Below are 13752 nucleotides of genomic sequence, written 5' to 3'. Positions count from 1 at the left end.
AGTAGCAATCCTCATATCAGAAAAAAATACACCTTAAAATAAAGAAGATTACAAGAGATAAGGAAGGACACTACATAATGATCAAGGGATCAATCCAAGAGGAAGACATAACAATTGTAAATATCTATGCACCCAACATAGAAGCACCTCAATACATAAGACAAACACTAACAGACATAAAAGGAGAAACTGACAGTAACACAATAATAGTTAAGTCGCTCACTCAGTCGTGTCCGACTCTTTGCAACCCGTGGACTGTAGCCCACCAGGCTCCTCTGTCTATGGGATTCTCCAGGCAAGAATACTGGAGTGGGTTGCCATTTCCTTCTCCAGGGGATCTTCCTGACCCAGGGATAGAACCCAGGTCTCCTGCATTGCAGGAAGATGCTTTAACCTCTGAGCCACCAGGGAAGCCCTCACATACAAAAGTAAGACCCATATCTATGCTGTCTATAAGAAACCCACTTCAGACCTAAAGACACATATACACTGAAAGTGAGAGGATGGAAAAATATATTCCATGCAAATGGGAAGCAAAAGAAAGCTGGAGTAGCAATCCTCATATCAGGAAAAAAATACACCTTAAAATAAAGAAGATTACAAGAGATAAGGAAGGACACTACATAATGATCAAGGGATCAATCCAGGAGGAAGACATAACAATTGTAAATATCTATGCACCCAACATATGAGCACCTCAATACATAAGACAAACACTAACAGACATAAAAGGAGAAACTGACAGTAACACAATAATAGTAGGAGATTTAAACACCTCACTCACACCAATGGACAGATCATCAAAACAGAAAATTAATAAGGAAACCCAAGTCTTAAATGATACATTAGATGAGATGGAGCTCATTGATATCTTCAAGACATTCCATCCAAATACAGAAGAATACACTTTCCTCTCAAATGCACATGGAACATTCTCCAGGATAGACCACATCTTGAGTCATAAATCAAACCTCAGTAAATTTAAGAAAACTGAAATTGTATCAAGCATCTCCTCTGACCACAATGCTATGAGATTGGATATTAATTACAAGAAAAAAAGTATAAGAAACACAAACACATGGAGATTAAATAACACGTTTCTAAATAACCAACAGTTTACTGAAGAAATCAAAAGGGAAATCAAAAATTTCTAGAAACAAATGACAATGAAAACACAACTCAAAAGCAGTTCTAAGAGGGAAGTTTATAGCAACACAATCCTATCTCAAGAAACAAGAAAAACATTGACTAGACAACCTAACTTTACACCTAAATCAAGTGGAAAAAGAAGAACAAAAAAGAAAACATAATTAGTAGAAGAAAAGAAATCATAATGATCCAAGCAGAAATAAATGAAAAAGAAATCAAAGAAACAATAGTACAGATTAATAAAACTAAAAGCTGGTTCTTTGAGAAGATAAAACTGACAAACCTTTAGTCAGACTCATCACGAAAGAAAGAAAGAAGAATCAAATCAACAAAGTTAGAAATGAAAAAGGAGAAGTTACAACAGCCAGTGCAGAAATAAAAAGGATTATAAGAGACTATTATGAACAACCATATGCAATAAAATAGATAACCTGGAAAAATGGACAGGTTCTTAGAAAAGTTCAATCTTCCAAGACTGAACCAGGAAGAAAAAGAAATTATGAACAACACAATTACAAGCACTGAAATTGAAGCTGGGATCAAAAATCTTCCAAAACACAAAAGCCCAGGACCAAATGGCTTCACAGGAGAATTCTATCAAACATTTAGAGAAGAGCTAATGCTTATCCTTCTAAAATTCTTTCAGAAAATTTCAGAGGAAGGAATACTTCCAAACTCATTCTACGAGGCTACCATCACCCTGATACCAAAACCAGACAAAGACAACACACAAAAAGAAAACTACAGGCCAATATCACTGATGAACATAGATGCAAAAATCCTCAACAAAATTCTAGCAAACAGAATTCAGTTACACATCATAAAACTCATACACCATCATCAAATTGGGTTTCTTCAAGGGATGCAAAGATTCTTCAATATATGCAAATCAATCAAGTGATATACCATATTAACAAATTGAAAGATAAAAACTATGTATGATAATCTCAACAGGTGCAGAAAAAGCCTTTGACAAAATTCAGCACCCATTTATGATTAAAACTCCTCAAAAAATGGGCATAGAAGGAACCTACCTCAAAATAGTAAAGGCCATATATGATAAGCCTACAGCAAACATTATTCTCAGTGGTGAAAAACTGAAAGCATTCCCCCTAAGACCAGCATCAGAGTCTTTTCCAATGAGTCAACTCTTTGCATGAGGTGGCCAGAGTACTGGAGTTTCAGCTTTACCATCATTCCTTCCAAAGAAATCCCAGGACTGATCTCCTTCAGAATGGACTGGTTGGATCTCCTTGCAGTCCAAGGGACTCTCAAGAGTCTTCTCCAACACCACAGTTCAAAAGCATCAATTCTTCAGTGCTCAGCCTTCTTCACAGTCCAACTCTCACATCCACACATGACTACAGGAAAAACCAGAGCCTTGACTAGATGGACCTTAGTCGGCAAAGTAATGTCTCTGCTTTTGAATATACTATCAACCAATTAAATATTCAACATTATGGGGTTAAATTACAGTATATCTACATTTTCAGATACCATGTAGCTATTTGAAAATGAAAGGCTAAAATAAATAAATTTATTTTTAAGTCAATAAAAAAATAAAAGGCTGACCTGTATCTATTAACATGGAAAACTTTTCAAGATATATTACTTATTTTTTAAAAATCATACTAGAAAACAATGTATATAGCATGACTCTTTTCTCTTAAAGTAGATTATTTCTATTTTTCCCTTTTTTAGAGGGTCTCTCAATTCCTAACTGTATGCTTCATCTTTTTACTAGCTTCTGTGAGATCAAAGGGCTTCCCTTGCGGCTCAGCTGGTAAAGAATCCACCTGTAATGTGGGAGACCTGGGTTCAATCAACCCTCTGCCTAAAATTGGTAACTTATCTCATCTTACAAAATACATATATATATATATTCATAATTGAATACAAAATGGATTCTAAGGTCAACATTAAATTATAGGAGGAATTAAAGAGTGTTTCACATCTTTATACACTTAAATATTTATTGGATATTTTATAAAAATAACATTCAAGAATTCTGTGTGTTTATTTAAAAGGAAAAAAAGAAGCCTGGGACCTCCTGATTAGTCTCAGAACATGTGGCAATAAACAGAAATAAGGTCAAAATAGGAAACCAGGAATTGAAAAACAAGGAATATAAGGGAGCAAATCAGCTATTCTTAACTGTAGAACAACAAGTAGGCCTTAGGAAGTCCAAACAAACATATAAATCTATGGTCAGGAAAAGGCTGTAAGTCAAAAACCAAGGAGATAAAAGAGAATCCCAACGCCACAGGAATTAATCAAAATGCCAAGTAGGAAGTAAGGAATTAAAAAAGGAAAAGCAAACCAAGCACCATGTCTATATTAATCACAGCTTCATATGGTAGGCATTTAATAACATTTATTACATTAATGAATCAGTAAACTTTGAAGAGTTTTTCTTGTCTCTTGTTTGCTTACTCAGGAATATTGACTATCACATTCATGTATCCTTGATTCTAAGAAAATACAGGTTGGCTGACAATAAATATATATAATCCCAATGTATGTAATCTTCTATAAGCACAGAAACTTGATCTTGACTAAGGGAAAAACAAAAGGACTGCTAAAATTAGATCACAAACACTAGAGATTGCAGACCTTTGGAAGCACTATTTCTATCATTAACATGAATAGTCCTTTCAACTATTTTCTTTACCATTTATATGCAGTGCAAGCTAAAAGCTATTAAGAGACAATTCAGTAATTTGAAAACTTGAGGTAGAAACTCATGCAGATTCCAGGCAATGGGAAAAGAACTGTCAAGGGTAGACAAGAAAACAGATATGAGTCTTCAACAGAAGGGAAAAAAATGAACTAAGGCATGAAGTAAGAACGCAATTGGCAGGTATGGAGATTTATGACTAACTGGAGCATGGGGAAAAAAGGCAAAATGCTTGTCTGAGGAGGCCTTACAAATGACTGAGAAAAGAATAGAAGCTAAAGGCAAAGGAGAAAAGGAAAGATATACCCATTTGAATGCAGAGTTCCAAAGAATAGCGAGAGATAGAAAGCCTTCCACAGTGGTCAATGCAAAGAAATAGAGGAAAACAATAGAATGGGAAAGACTAGAGGGCGCTTCAAGAACATTACAGATACCAAGGGAATATTTCATGCAAACATGGGCTCAGTAAAGGACAGAAATGGTAGGGACCTAACAAAAGCAGAAGATATTAAGAAGAGGTGGCAAGAATGCACAGAACTGTACAAAAAAGGTCTTCATGACCCAGATAGTCACAATGGTGTGATCACTCACCTAGAGCCAGACATTCTGGAATGTGAAGTCAAGTGGGCCTTAGGAAGCATCACAACGAACAAAGCTAGTGGAGGTGATGCAATTCCAGCTAAGCTAAGCTATTTCAAATTCTAAAAGATGATGCTATTAAAGTGTTGTACACAATATGTCACCACATTTGGAAAACTCAGCAATGGCCACAGGACTGGAAAAGGTCAGTTTTCATTCCAACCCCAAAGAAAGGCAATGCCAAATGTTCAAACTACTGCACAATTGCACTCATCTCACATGCTAGTAAAGTAATGCTCAAAATCCTCCAAGCCAGGAGGTTCACAGTATATGAACCATGAACTTCCAGATGTTCAAGCTGGATTGAGAAAAGGTAGAGGAACCAGAGATCAAATTGCCAACATCTGTTGGATCATCAAAAAAGCAAAAGAATTCCAGAAAAACATCTACTTCTGCTTCATTGACTATGCCAAAGCCTTTGACTGTGTGGATCACAATCAATTGGGAAATTCTGAAAGAGATGGGAATACCAGACCACCTGACCTGCCTCCTGAGAAATCAGTATGCAGATCAGGAAGCAACAATTAGAACTGGACATGGAACAACAGACTGGTTCTAAATCGGGAAAGGAGTATGTCAAGGCTGTATATTGTCACCCTGCTTATTTAACTTATATGCAGAATACATCATGTGAAATGCCAGGCTGGATGAAGCACAAGCTGGAATCAAGATTGCCAGGAAATATCAATAACCTCAGACATGCAGATAACACCACCCTTATGGCAGAAAGTGAAGAAGAACTAAAGAGCCTCTTGATGAAAGTGAAAAAGGAGAGTGGCTTAAAGCTCAACATTCAGAAAACTAAGATCATGGCATCTGGTCCCATCACTTCATGGGAAATAGATGGGGAAACAATGGAAACATTCTCAAGACTATTTTCTTGAGCTCCAAAATTACTGCAGATGGTGACTGCAGCCATTAAATTAAAAGACGCTTGCTCCTGGGAAGAAAAGCTATGGCCAACCTAGACAGCATATTCAAAAGCAGAGACATTACTTTGCCAACAAACGTCCGTCTAGTCAAAGCTATGGTTTTTCCAGTAAGTCATGTATGGATGTGAGAGTTGGACTGTGAAGAAAGCTGAGTGCCGAAGAATTGATGCTTTTGAACTGTGGTGTTGGAGAAGACTCTTGAGAGTCCCCTGGACTGCAAGGAGATCCAACCAGTCCATCGTAAAGGAAATCAGCCCTGAATGTTCATTGGAAGGACTGATGCTGAAGCTGAATTCCAAAACTTTGGCCACCTGATGTGAAGAGCTGGTTCATAAGAAAAGACCCTGATGATGGGAAACATTGAAGGCAGGAGGAGAAGGGGACAACAGAGAATGAGACTGTGGGATGGCATCATCGACTCCATGGACATGAGTTTGAGTAAGCCCCGGGAGATGATGATGGACAGGGAAGCCTGAAGTCCATGGGGTCACAAAGAGTTGGACATGACTAAGTGACTGAACTGAACTGGAGCATGGGGCTCTTGCCTGGGAAAGATTTACGGAGAAAGGAAGAACAGCAAGCAAAATTATGAAGAAGTGAGGACCAGAAGCATAAGAGTTTGGCCTAAGAAGAGCAGCTAAGTTTTTGAGATATTGACATGACAAAAATTGTGTTTTAAGAAAATTGGTCTCGTAGTTGTGTACAGGAAAAAGTGGAGACTGGGGACAGAAAATTAGGATACCATAGCAGTGATCCAGGTTTTTTAGTGCCTATTATAGAACAGCCCATGTCTAATTTTTCTCAACCTGGACTACTAGGGCAAAAAGGAGTTAAGAAATTCTGAAAAAACATAAATTTGTATAACCACCCCACCCTAAAATCAGTTACCATCAAAAATAATTTTCTTCTATAATTCTGAAGAAAATCTTTTTACCTGGATCCTGAGAGACCAAATAACAGACATCATTCACAGCCTTAAGGAAATCTGAAAAATCCAGCATTCCATTAACTATAAGAAATGATTCAGAAAAAGAAAGAAAAAAACTCCATTAGCAAATTTATCAGCAGATTCACTGAGCATATAAGATAAAAATACAAACTAAAAGTGTGGCTAGAATCAACTGACATTAGAATACCATAATCTATACACAAGTCATGTGGTAGTTCTATTTTTAGTTTTTAAGGAACCTCCATACTGTTCTCCATAGTGGTTGTACCAATTTACATTTCCATCAATGGTATAGGAGGGTTCCCTTTTTTCCACATCTTATCCGCGTTTATTGTTTATGCACTTTTTGATGATGGATATTATGACCTGTGGCTCCCTTAATTAATAACAAGCTTTGAATGCTCTGTAAATGTAATGTGTTCTCTATTATCTACTTCTTTGATTCAAATATCAAACATTGAGTGCAAAAATATATATTTTTCTAGGTTTCTGTTGTTGTTCAATAGTCCAGTCATGTCCAATTTCTCTAGCTACTTAAAGTGTTATTTATTAGGGTTTTATTTTTATGTCCTTGAACAAGAGTGATGTTGAACCTATTTGTATATAATTATTGACTATATGTGTTGTATTTTATGTGAAATACTTGTCCATGTGTTTTGTTCTCTTTTCTATTTCATTATTTGTTATCGATTTGTATGAATTCTTTACACATTTTGTAAACTAATCATTTGTCAATTTTGTGAATTGCAAATATCTCCAAGTTTGTAACCTGTCTTTTCACTTTCACTTTTTAAATATGCGTGCTAAGTTGCTTCAGTCATATCTCAACTCTTTGCGACCCAATGGACTGTATGTAGCCTACCAGGCTCCTCTGTCCACGGGATTCTCCAAACAAGAATATTGGAGTGAGTTGCCATGCCCTACTCCAGGGGATCTTCCCAACCCAGGCAATGAATTTTAATATAATTAAATATATCAAATATATTAATCTCAAACACTTTTTGCCTTAAGAAACTTTCCCTATCCCATGCCATTTCTTACTAAGGCAATTAGCAAAAATTAAAAGTCTAAAAATATCAAACGTTGATGACAGCATGTCATAACCCAACCTAGTAATCAATCAATCCAGTCATGTGTATCAGAGGCCCAGTTTTTTAATATCATTATTGTAAATGTGCACAGATGTTTTTTATAACATTTTAAAGTTTAACTTTTCTATCATTTGTAATTAATCTGACCATGGCAAACCTAGACAGTGTATTAAAAAGCAGAGACATTACGTTGCTGACAAAGGCCCCTATAGTCAAAGCTATGGTTTTTCCAATAGTCATGCATGGATGTGAGAGTTGAGAAGAAGGCTGAACACCGAAGAATTTATGCCTTTGAACTGTGGTGCTGGAAAAGACTCTTGAGAGTCCCTTGGACTACAAAGAGATCAAACCAGTCAATCCTAAAGGAAATCAGTCCTGAATATTCCTTGAATATGCTGAAGCTCCAATACTTTAGCCACCTGATACGAAGAGCCAGCTCATTAGAAAAGACCCTAAGGCCAAGAAAGATTGAAAGCAGGAGGAGAAAGGGATGATATAGGACGAGATGGTTGGATGGCATCACTGACTCAACGGACATGAGTTTGAGCAAACTCGGGGATATGGTGAAAGACAGGGAAGCCTGGTGCGCTGCAGTCTACAGGGTTGCAGAGAGTTGGACATGACTGAGTGACTGAATCAAAAACAACATATAACTTATGTCCATGACTGTACACCCCCTAAACTATTAATGAACACATTAAAAACTTACCATCAATATCAACAGTCTTCAGTGCCTTTCGCATTTCTGTGTCACTTATAGAGATCTTCAAGATGCGACGGATCATTGGCAGATCATTCACATAAATCTTACCACCTCGAATTTTACTAAAAATTTTACAGGCTTTCTGAAGTCCTAAATACACATAACAAAACAGTTAATTAATTCAAGGGAATAATCATTTATTCTCCCATCCTTTCCGGGGTCAGGGCTGAGGGGCAGGTGGGGGACAATCACTAAAGAAAAAAGAGGTGCAAATCTTTGTGTTCCAACTCTTTGCTTTAACATCAGTCTTGTCACTTATTTAGGTATGTCTGGAGCCAGTAACCTCTAAACCTATGAGTTTCTAAAGAATTCTCAGAAACTATTAGAAAACTCATGCAAGGCTCACATAAGCAAAGGCTTCCACAACTTTTCCTGGACATGTTAAACCTTTCTCTGCTTCCTTATAACTTATGTGTGTTGTCAGTCAAATCTCTTGGTATTCTGACTACTTAGATGTCAGTAAGTATCCTTCAGTTAAACAGTCAGCTAATAGAGGGCAAGGTTTTTCATTCTTCAAGTCCCAGAATCTACTTCAGAACAGATTCTCAAAAAATGTCTACTGAACTAAACTGGGTTGAATTCACCTTGTTTTCAGAAAAAGAGGCAACAGATAACAGTGATAAATCCCAGAAAAAGACTTTTTAAAAGACACTAATGACTTTACTAGTAGAAGTTTCACTAAAGTATTGGAGGTGGAAACCAGATTTCAGTGAAGTAGGAAGTAAATACTAAAGCAGTACTAAAGAATGTTCAAACCTTTGGACATTTGCACTCATCTCCTGTGTTAGTAACATCATGCTTAAAATCTTGCATGCTAGGCTTCAGCCTTATTTGAACCAAGAACTTCCAGATGTCCAAGCTGAGTTTAGAAAAGGCAGAGGAACCAGAGAGCAAATGGCCAACATTTGCTGCATCATAGAGAAAGCAAGGGAATTCCAGAAAAATATTTACCTCTGTTTCACTGATAGTGCTAAAGTCTTTGATTATGTGGATCATAACAAACTATGGAAAGCTCTTAAAGAGATGGGAATACCAGACCATCTTATCTGTCTCCTGAGAAATCTGTATGCTGGTCAAGAAGCAACAGTCAGAAATGGACATGGAACAACAAACTGGTTCCAAACTGAGAAAGGACTATGACAGGGTTGTCTGATGTTTATTTAACTATAAGCTAAGTACATCATGAGAAATGCTGGGCTGGATGAGTTACAAGCTGTAATCAAGATAGGCAGGAGAAACATCAACAACTTCAGATATGCAGATGATACCGCTAAATGGCAGAAAATGAAGAAGAACTAAAGAGCCTTTTGATGAGGGTGAAGGAGGAGAGTGAAAGAGTTGGTTTAAAACTAAATATTAAAAAAAAACTAACATCATGGCATCCAGTTCCATTACTTCAGCCTGGATGAAGTAATAACCAATGCCATGGACATGAACTTGGGCAAACTTCGGGAGATGGTGAAGGACAGGGAGGCCTGGCGTGCTACAGTCCATGAGATTGCAAAGAGTCAGACACAACTGGGCAACTGAACAACAGGAAATAAATAGTAATTAACGAATACAGCTCTTTCAATAAGCTTCTCTGAAAGAGTATAAAGCTAACAGAGCATAATCTCTAAGGAAGCAGAAGAAAATAAAATTGAAAAAAAGAGAAGTGAAAGGATTGGTCTTGTGAAAGCGACTCTTTCTCAATGAGACAATACAGATTTTGTTTATAGTCAAGGAGTTCAGGAAGATTCTCCCAAACAGTCTTTATTAACTCTCTATGAAAAAGCAATGTCACCTCTTAAGAACTGAAGGACTATGTGATAGGATTGAAGATTTGAAGAGAGCAATGAAGATGTGAAATAAGTACAGGAAGAAACAGGAGAGGGATATGATCAAAACAAAAGGGAATACCAACTGGTGCTAAAGGCAGCTCAGGTTGGAAATCATATATTCACAGGGGCACCAAATGAGGTAGTCTATGAAATAAAATTGCAAAATAAAAAGAACTACAAGTATAAGAGACTGTGAACAGAGAACAAGACATTAAAGTCTAAGGTTTCAACATTATAAAATGATCAAATTGTGTACATTAGGGTTGGTGAGAGAAATTGAAGTAAAATAATTAGTTTTAAAAAGTATTGTATGAGTATTACATTAATCAACCACTTGGACACTAAAGATGTCTTTAAAGACACTAAAGATATGTGGCCCTGCCTTTCAAGAAAGGCTGACCAGAATACCTGGAAAGCTACTTGGGGTCAGTTCTAATACTCCATCTAGACAAGGGAGCTAATTCACATCTCCATCTCTTGGTTCTGCCTGACCAGAAAGCCTGGCCAAAACACCCAGGAAGCTATGCAGCCCAGCAATCCTCAAATGGAGAGTCTGGAAAGCAGAACTGGTCATCCACAGAAAAAGTCAGTGCCCTACTTTAGCCAGGGAACTTGGGACACAGGTCTGCTTGAGTCAAGACCACAAACAAAAAGCCTTTCCAGCCTTGGAGCTGGTTCTCCTGCTTACCCAAAGAGAGGAAGTAATTCACAGCCCAGTGCACTGCTGAATGGAGCTTCTGGCCCCACCTGACCAAGAAGCCTGGCCTGAACACCTGGGAAATGACTTGGCCCAGCAGTACTTGAGCAGGCAGCCTGGATAGTGGGTCTGTCTGTTTGCAGAAACAAGCCAGCAACTGCAGCTAGCCAGGGTGTACAGATCTACCTGATTAACTCCCCAAACAAGAGTCTTATCAGCCTTGGAGCCTGTTCTGCTGAATATAAACTCCAATCCTATTAACTAGGAATCCTAAACAGAGCTCCTGGGAATCTCAGTAGCCCACTCTGAAGCCTCTATTACTTTGGCATTTGATCAGAAAACCCAACCAGCAACTCTGCATCTCTAAAGCCAAGATGGTGGCCTTGTCTGTCCAGGGAGTTTGGTGCAGAGATCTGTCTGATTGGATTTCCAAACAAAGAGCTTTGCCAGCCCTGGGGACCTATCCTTCTTCAGTCGCAACCAGGCAAATAAGTAATTTATAACCCCATCGAAAACTGAATAAAGGCTCCAGTCCAATTTGACCAAGAAACCTAACCATAACTCCTGAGAATCTGTATACAATGGCACTTGAGAGAATCCCACTGCTGGCCCTACCTGTCTGCAGACAGGATGGTAAATCAGTAGACCAGAGAACTTGGTGCATATTTCTGCCCAAATTGATACCCAAACTAACCTTGCAGGTCTTCGGGCCTGTATGGTGCCTTGCTCAGCAAGGAAACTAATTCATAATCCCAACACACTGCTGAACACAGCCTTTAACCTGCCTAACCAGGAGACTTAACCAGAGCACACGGGGAGCTGTATAACCCATCCTATAGCCCTCTTTACAGTAACAGTTGAACAGATAGCCCAGCCCAGGGTTTTCCCTGTCTACAGAGCAAAACTGGGGCATCTAACCAGGAAACTCAGTGCTGTCTAGCCTGATTCAGATTTCTAAACAACAAGAAGTGCATTCCTTTGGGACCAGTTCTACTGCCTTTCAAAGCTCAAAAGTTAATTCATAGCCCTGCCTACTACTGAGCAGAGTACCCAGTCTTGAATGACCAGAGAACCCAGGCAACACAGAACCTTTCCTATAGCTTCATTTAGGGGATGAACCAGAAGTTCTAGCCAGTTGTTCTCAACCAGTGCATCCCCTCCCCAACCTTAGAACATGAGCAGTGGCCTAGCCCCAAAATAGACTCTGATAGCAAGACTCACCTTCCCAAGGACATTGCCAGTTAACACATCCAGAAACAGAAACTAAGCTGATTGGTGAAAAACTGTCTCTGCTAAAGCAAACCAGTAATATCTGGAAAAGAAGGTCACTTACTCAAATGTAGATGCCAACATAAGGAATCAAAGATAATGAATAATTATGTAAATGTGACACTACCAAAGAAAACTAATAAAGTTTCAATAACTGGCCCTAAACAAATGGAAATCTATTAACTGTCAGCCAAAAAACAAGACGCTCAACAGAGAAACAGAAAATATTTTTAAAAAAGAAAAGAAAAAGAAATCCTAGAACTGAAAAATATAGCCAACTGAATGGGAAAATTAAATAGCTTTAAAAACAAACTGAACCACACCAAGAAAGAATCTAAAAGAAAGAACACTTAAAATTACCCAGGCGAAAAAAGGAAAAAAGAGCAAAGAGATCCTATAAGACTTATAGGACACAATCAGAAGAAACAATATCTGCATTACAGGAGGAATTCCAGGAAGAGAAGACAAAAAGAAAGAAACAGAAAATATATTTAAAACAACAATGGCTGAAAACATCCCAAACTTAGGAAGATAAATGGACATCAAATTGAAGAGGCCTAGAGGATCCCAAAATAGTTTGAACCCAAATAAGGTTACACAAAGACACTTTATAATTAAACTGTCAAAAGGCAAGAACAAAGAAAGAACTTTGAAAGCAAGGAGAGAAAAGAGACAAGAGAATCCCATAAGGCCACTGGCAAATTTTTCAACAGAAACTTTTCAGACCAGAAGAGAATGTGATGATATACTGAAAATACTGAAAGGAAAAAAAAAAAAAAAAAAACTATCAAGCAAAAAAACCCATCCCTTTAGAAAGCCATCAAAATTGGAAAGAAAAAACTTGATTGTCTCTTTGAGAACACAGAACACATAATCAGGAAATTTATTCAAGAAATTCTGAAACCTATTATTACCACTTAATTCTTCTGAGTAAAAGCGTCCTTCAGGTACTTCATCATACAGTGTCTGGTAAAGGTTAGAAAGTCTTTCATCTTTCCTGTCAAAGAAACAGCCATATCAGAAAGCAAGAAAACAAAAATAAAACAAAAAACCCACAAAACATTTATGTCACTTTGTGATATATAGTATTTTGCCATTAAAATTTAGCCTGAAATTCTCCAGTCTCTTACACTCCATAAGAACCTTTCTTTAAAAACTGTCCAAGTGATAATCAGTTATTACATATTATTCACCCTAGAATTCTCACTTCTTTTAGGTATATCTCTATGGAACAGATTTACCCTGGTCAATAAATAATATCTCTTGGCTGTGGTCCACTTTTTCCTATTCCTAATTCAACTTACAACAAAATTTATAGAAAGTTATTATAAGATTTCCTGGGTGGCTCAGCAGGTAAAGAATCTGCCTATAATGCAGGAGACCCAGGAAATGCAAGTTCAATCCCTGGGTGGGGAAGATCTCCTGGAGAAGGAAATGGCAAACCAATCCAGTATTCTTGCCTAGGAAATTCCAAGGACAGAGGAGCTTGGTGGGCTACAGTCCATGGGGCTACAAAAGAGTCGGACAGGATTTAACGACATTATAAGATATATAAGAATATCTTTAAACAGTCAAAGAATCTCAGATCCCATAACCTGTTGATAAAAACATCTTAAAAAGATGATTCATCTGATTCCATAAAGTGGAAATCACAGGATGTTGGTGTTAGAAAAAATGTTAAGAGTCCATCTAGTACAAGATTCTTACACAGATGTGGAAACTGAGGCCCAGAAATACAAAGTGAATTCTATGAGTTTAAACCAGCA

General features: G+C 37.6%; 1 protein-coding gene across 1 annotated transcript in view; it reads right to left on the bottom strand.

The window, feature by feature from the left end:
* Nucleotides 1-13752, bottom strand: part of EFCAB3 (EF-hand calcium binding domain 3) — a 493997-nt gene that overhangs the window by 452708 nt on the left and 27537 nt on the right. Inside the window, exons 6-8 of the mRNA XM_069541641.1 lie at nucleotides 12901-12983; nucleotides 8147-8290; nucleotides 6332-6406 (exon numbers count right to left, since the gene is read on the bottom strand). Of these exons, the coding sequence (XP_069397742.1) occupies nucleotides 6332-6406; nucleotides 8147-8290; nucleotides 12901-12983 (302 nt within the window). The remainder of the gene's footprint in view (nucleotides 1-6331; nucleotides 6407-8146; nucleotides 8291-12900; nucleotides 12984-13752) is intronic.

Source organism: Ovis canadensis, chromosome 11, assembly GCF_042477335.2.
Source record: "Ovis canadensis isolate MfBH-ARS-UI-01 breed Bighorn chromosome 11, ARS-UI_OviCan_v2, whole genome shotgun sequence".
NCBI classification, from domain to species: domain Eukaryota; kingdom Metazoa; phylum Chordata; class Mammalia; order Artiodactyla; family Bovidae; genus Ovis; species Ovis canadensis.
This window is presented reverse-complemented; position numbering and strand designations above follow the sequence as displayed.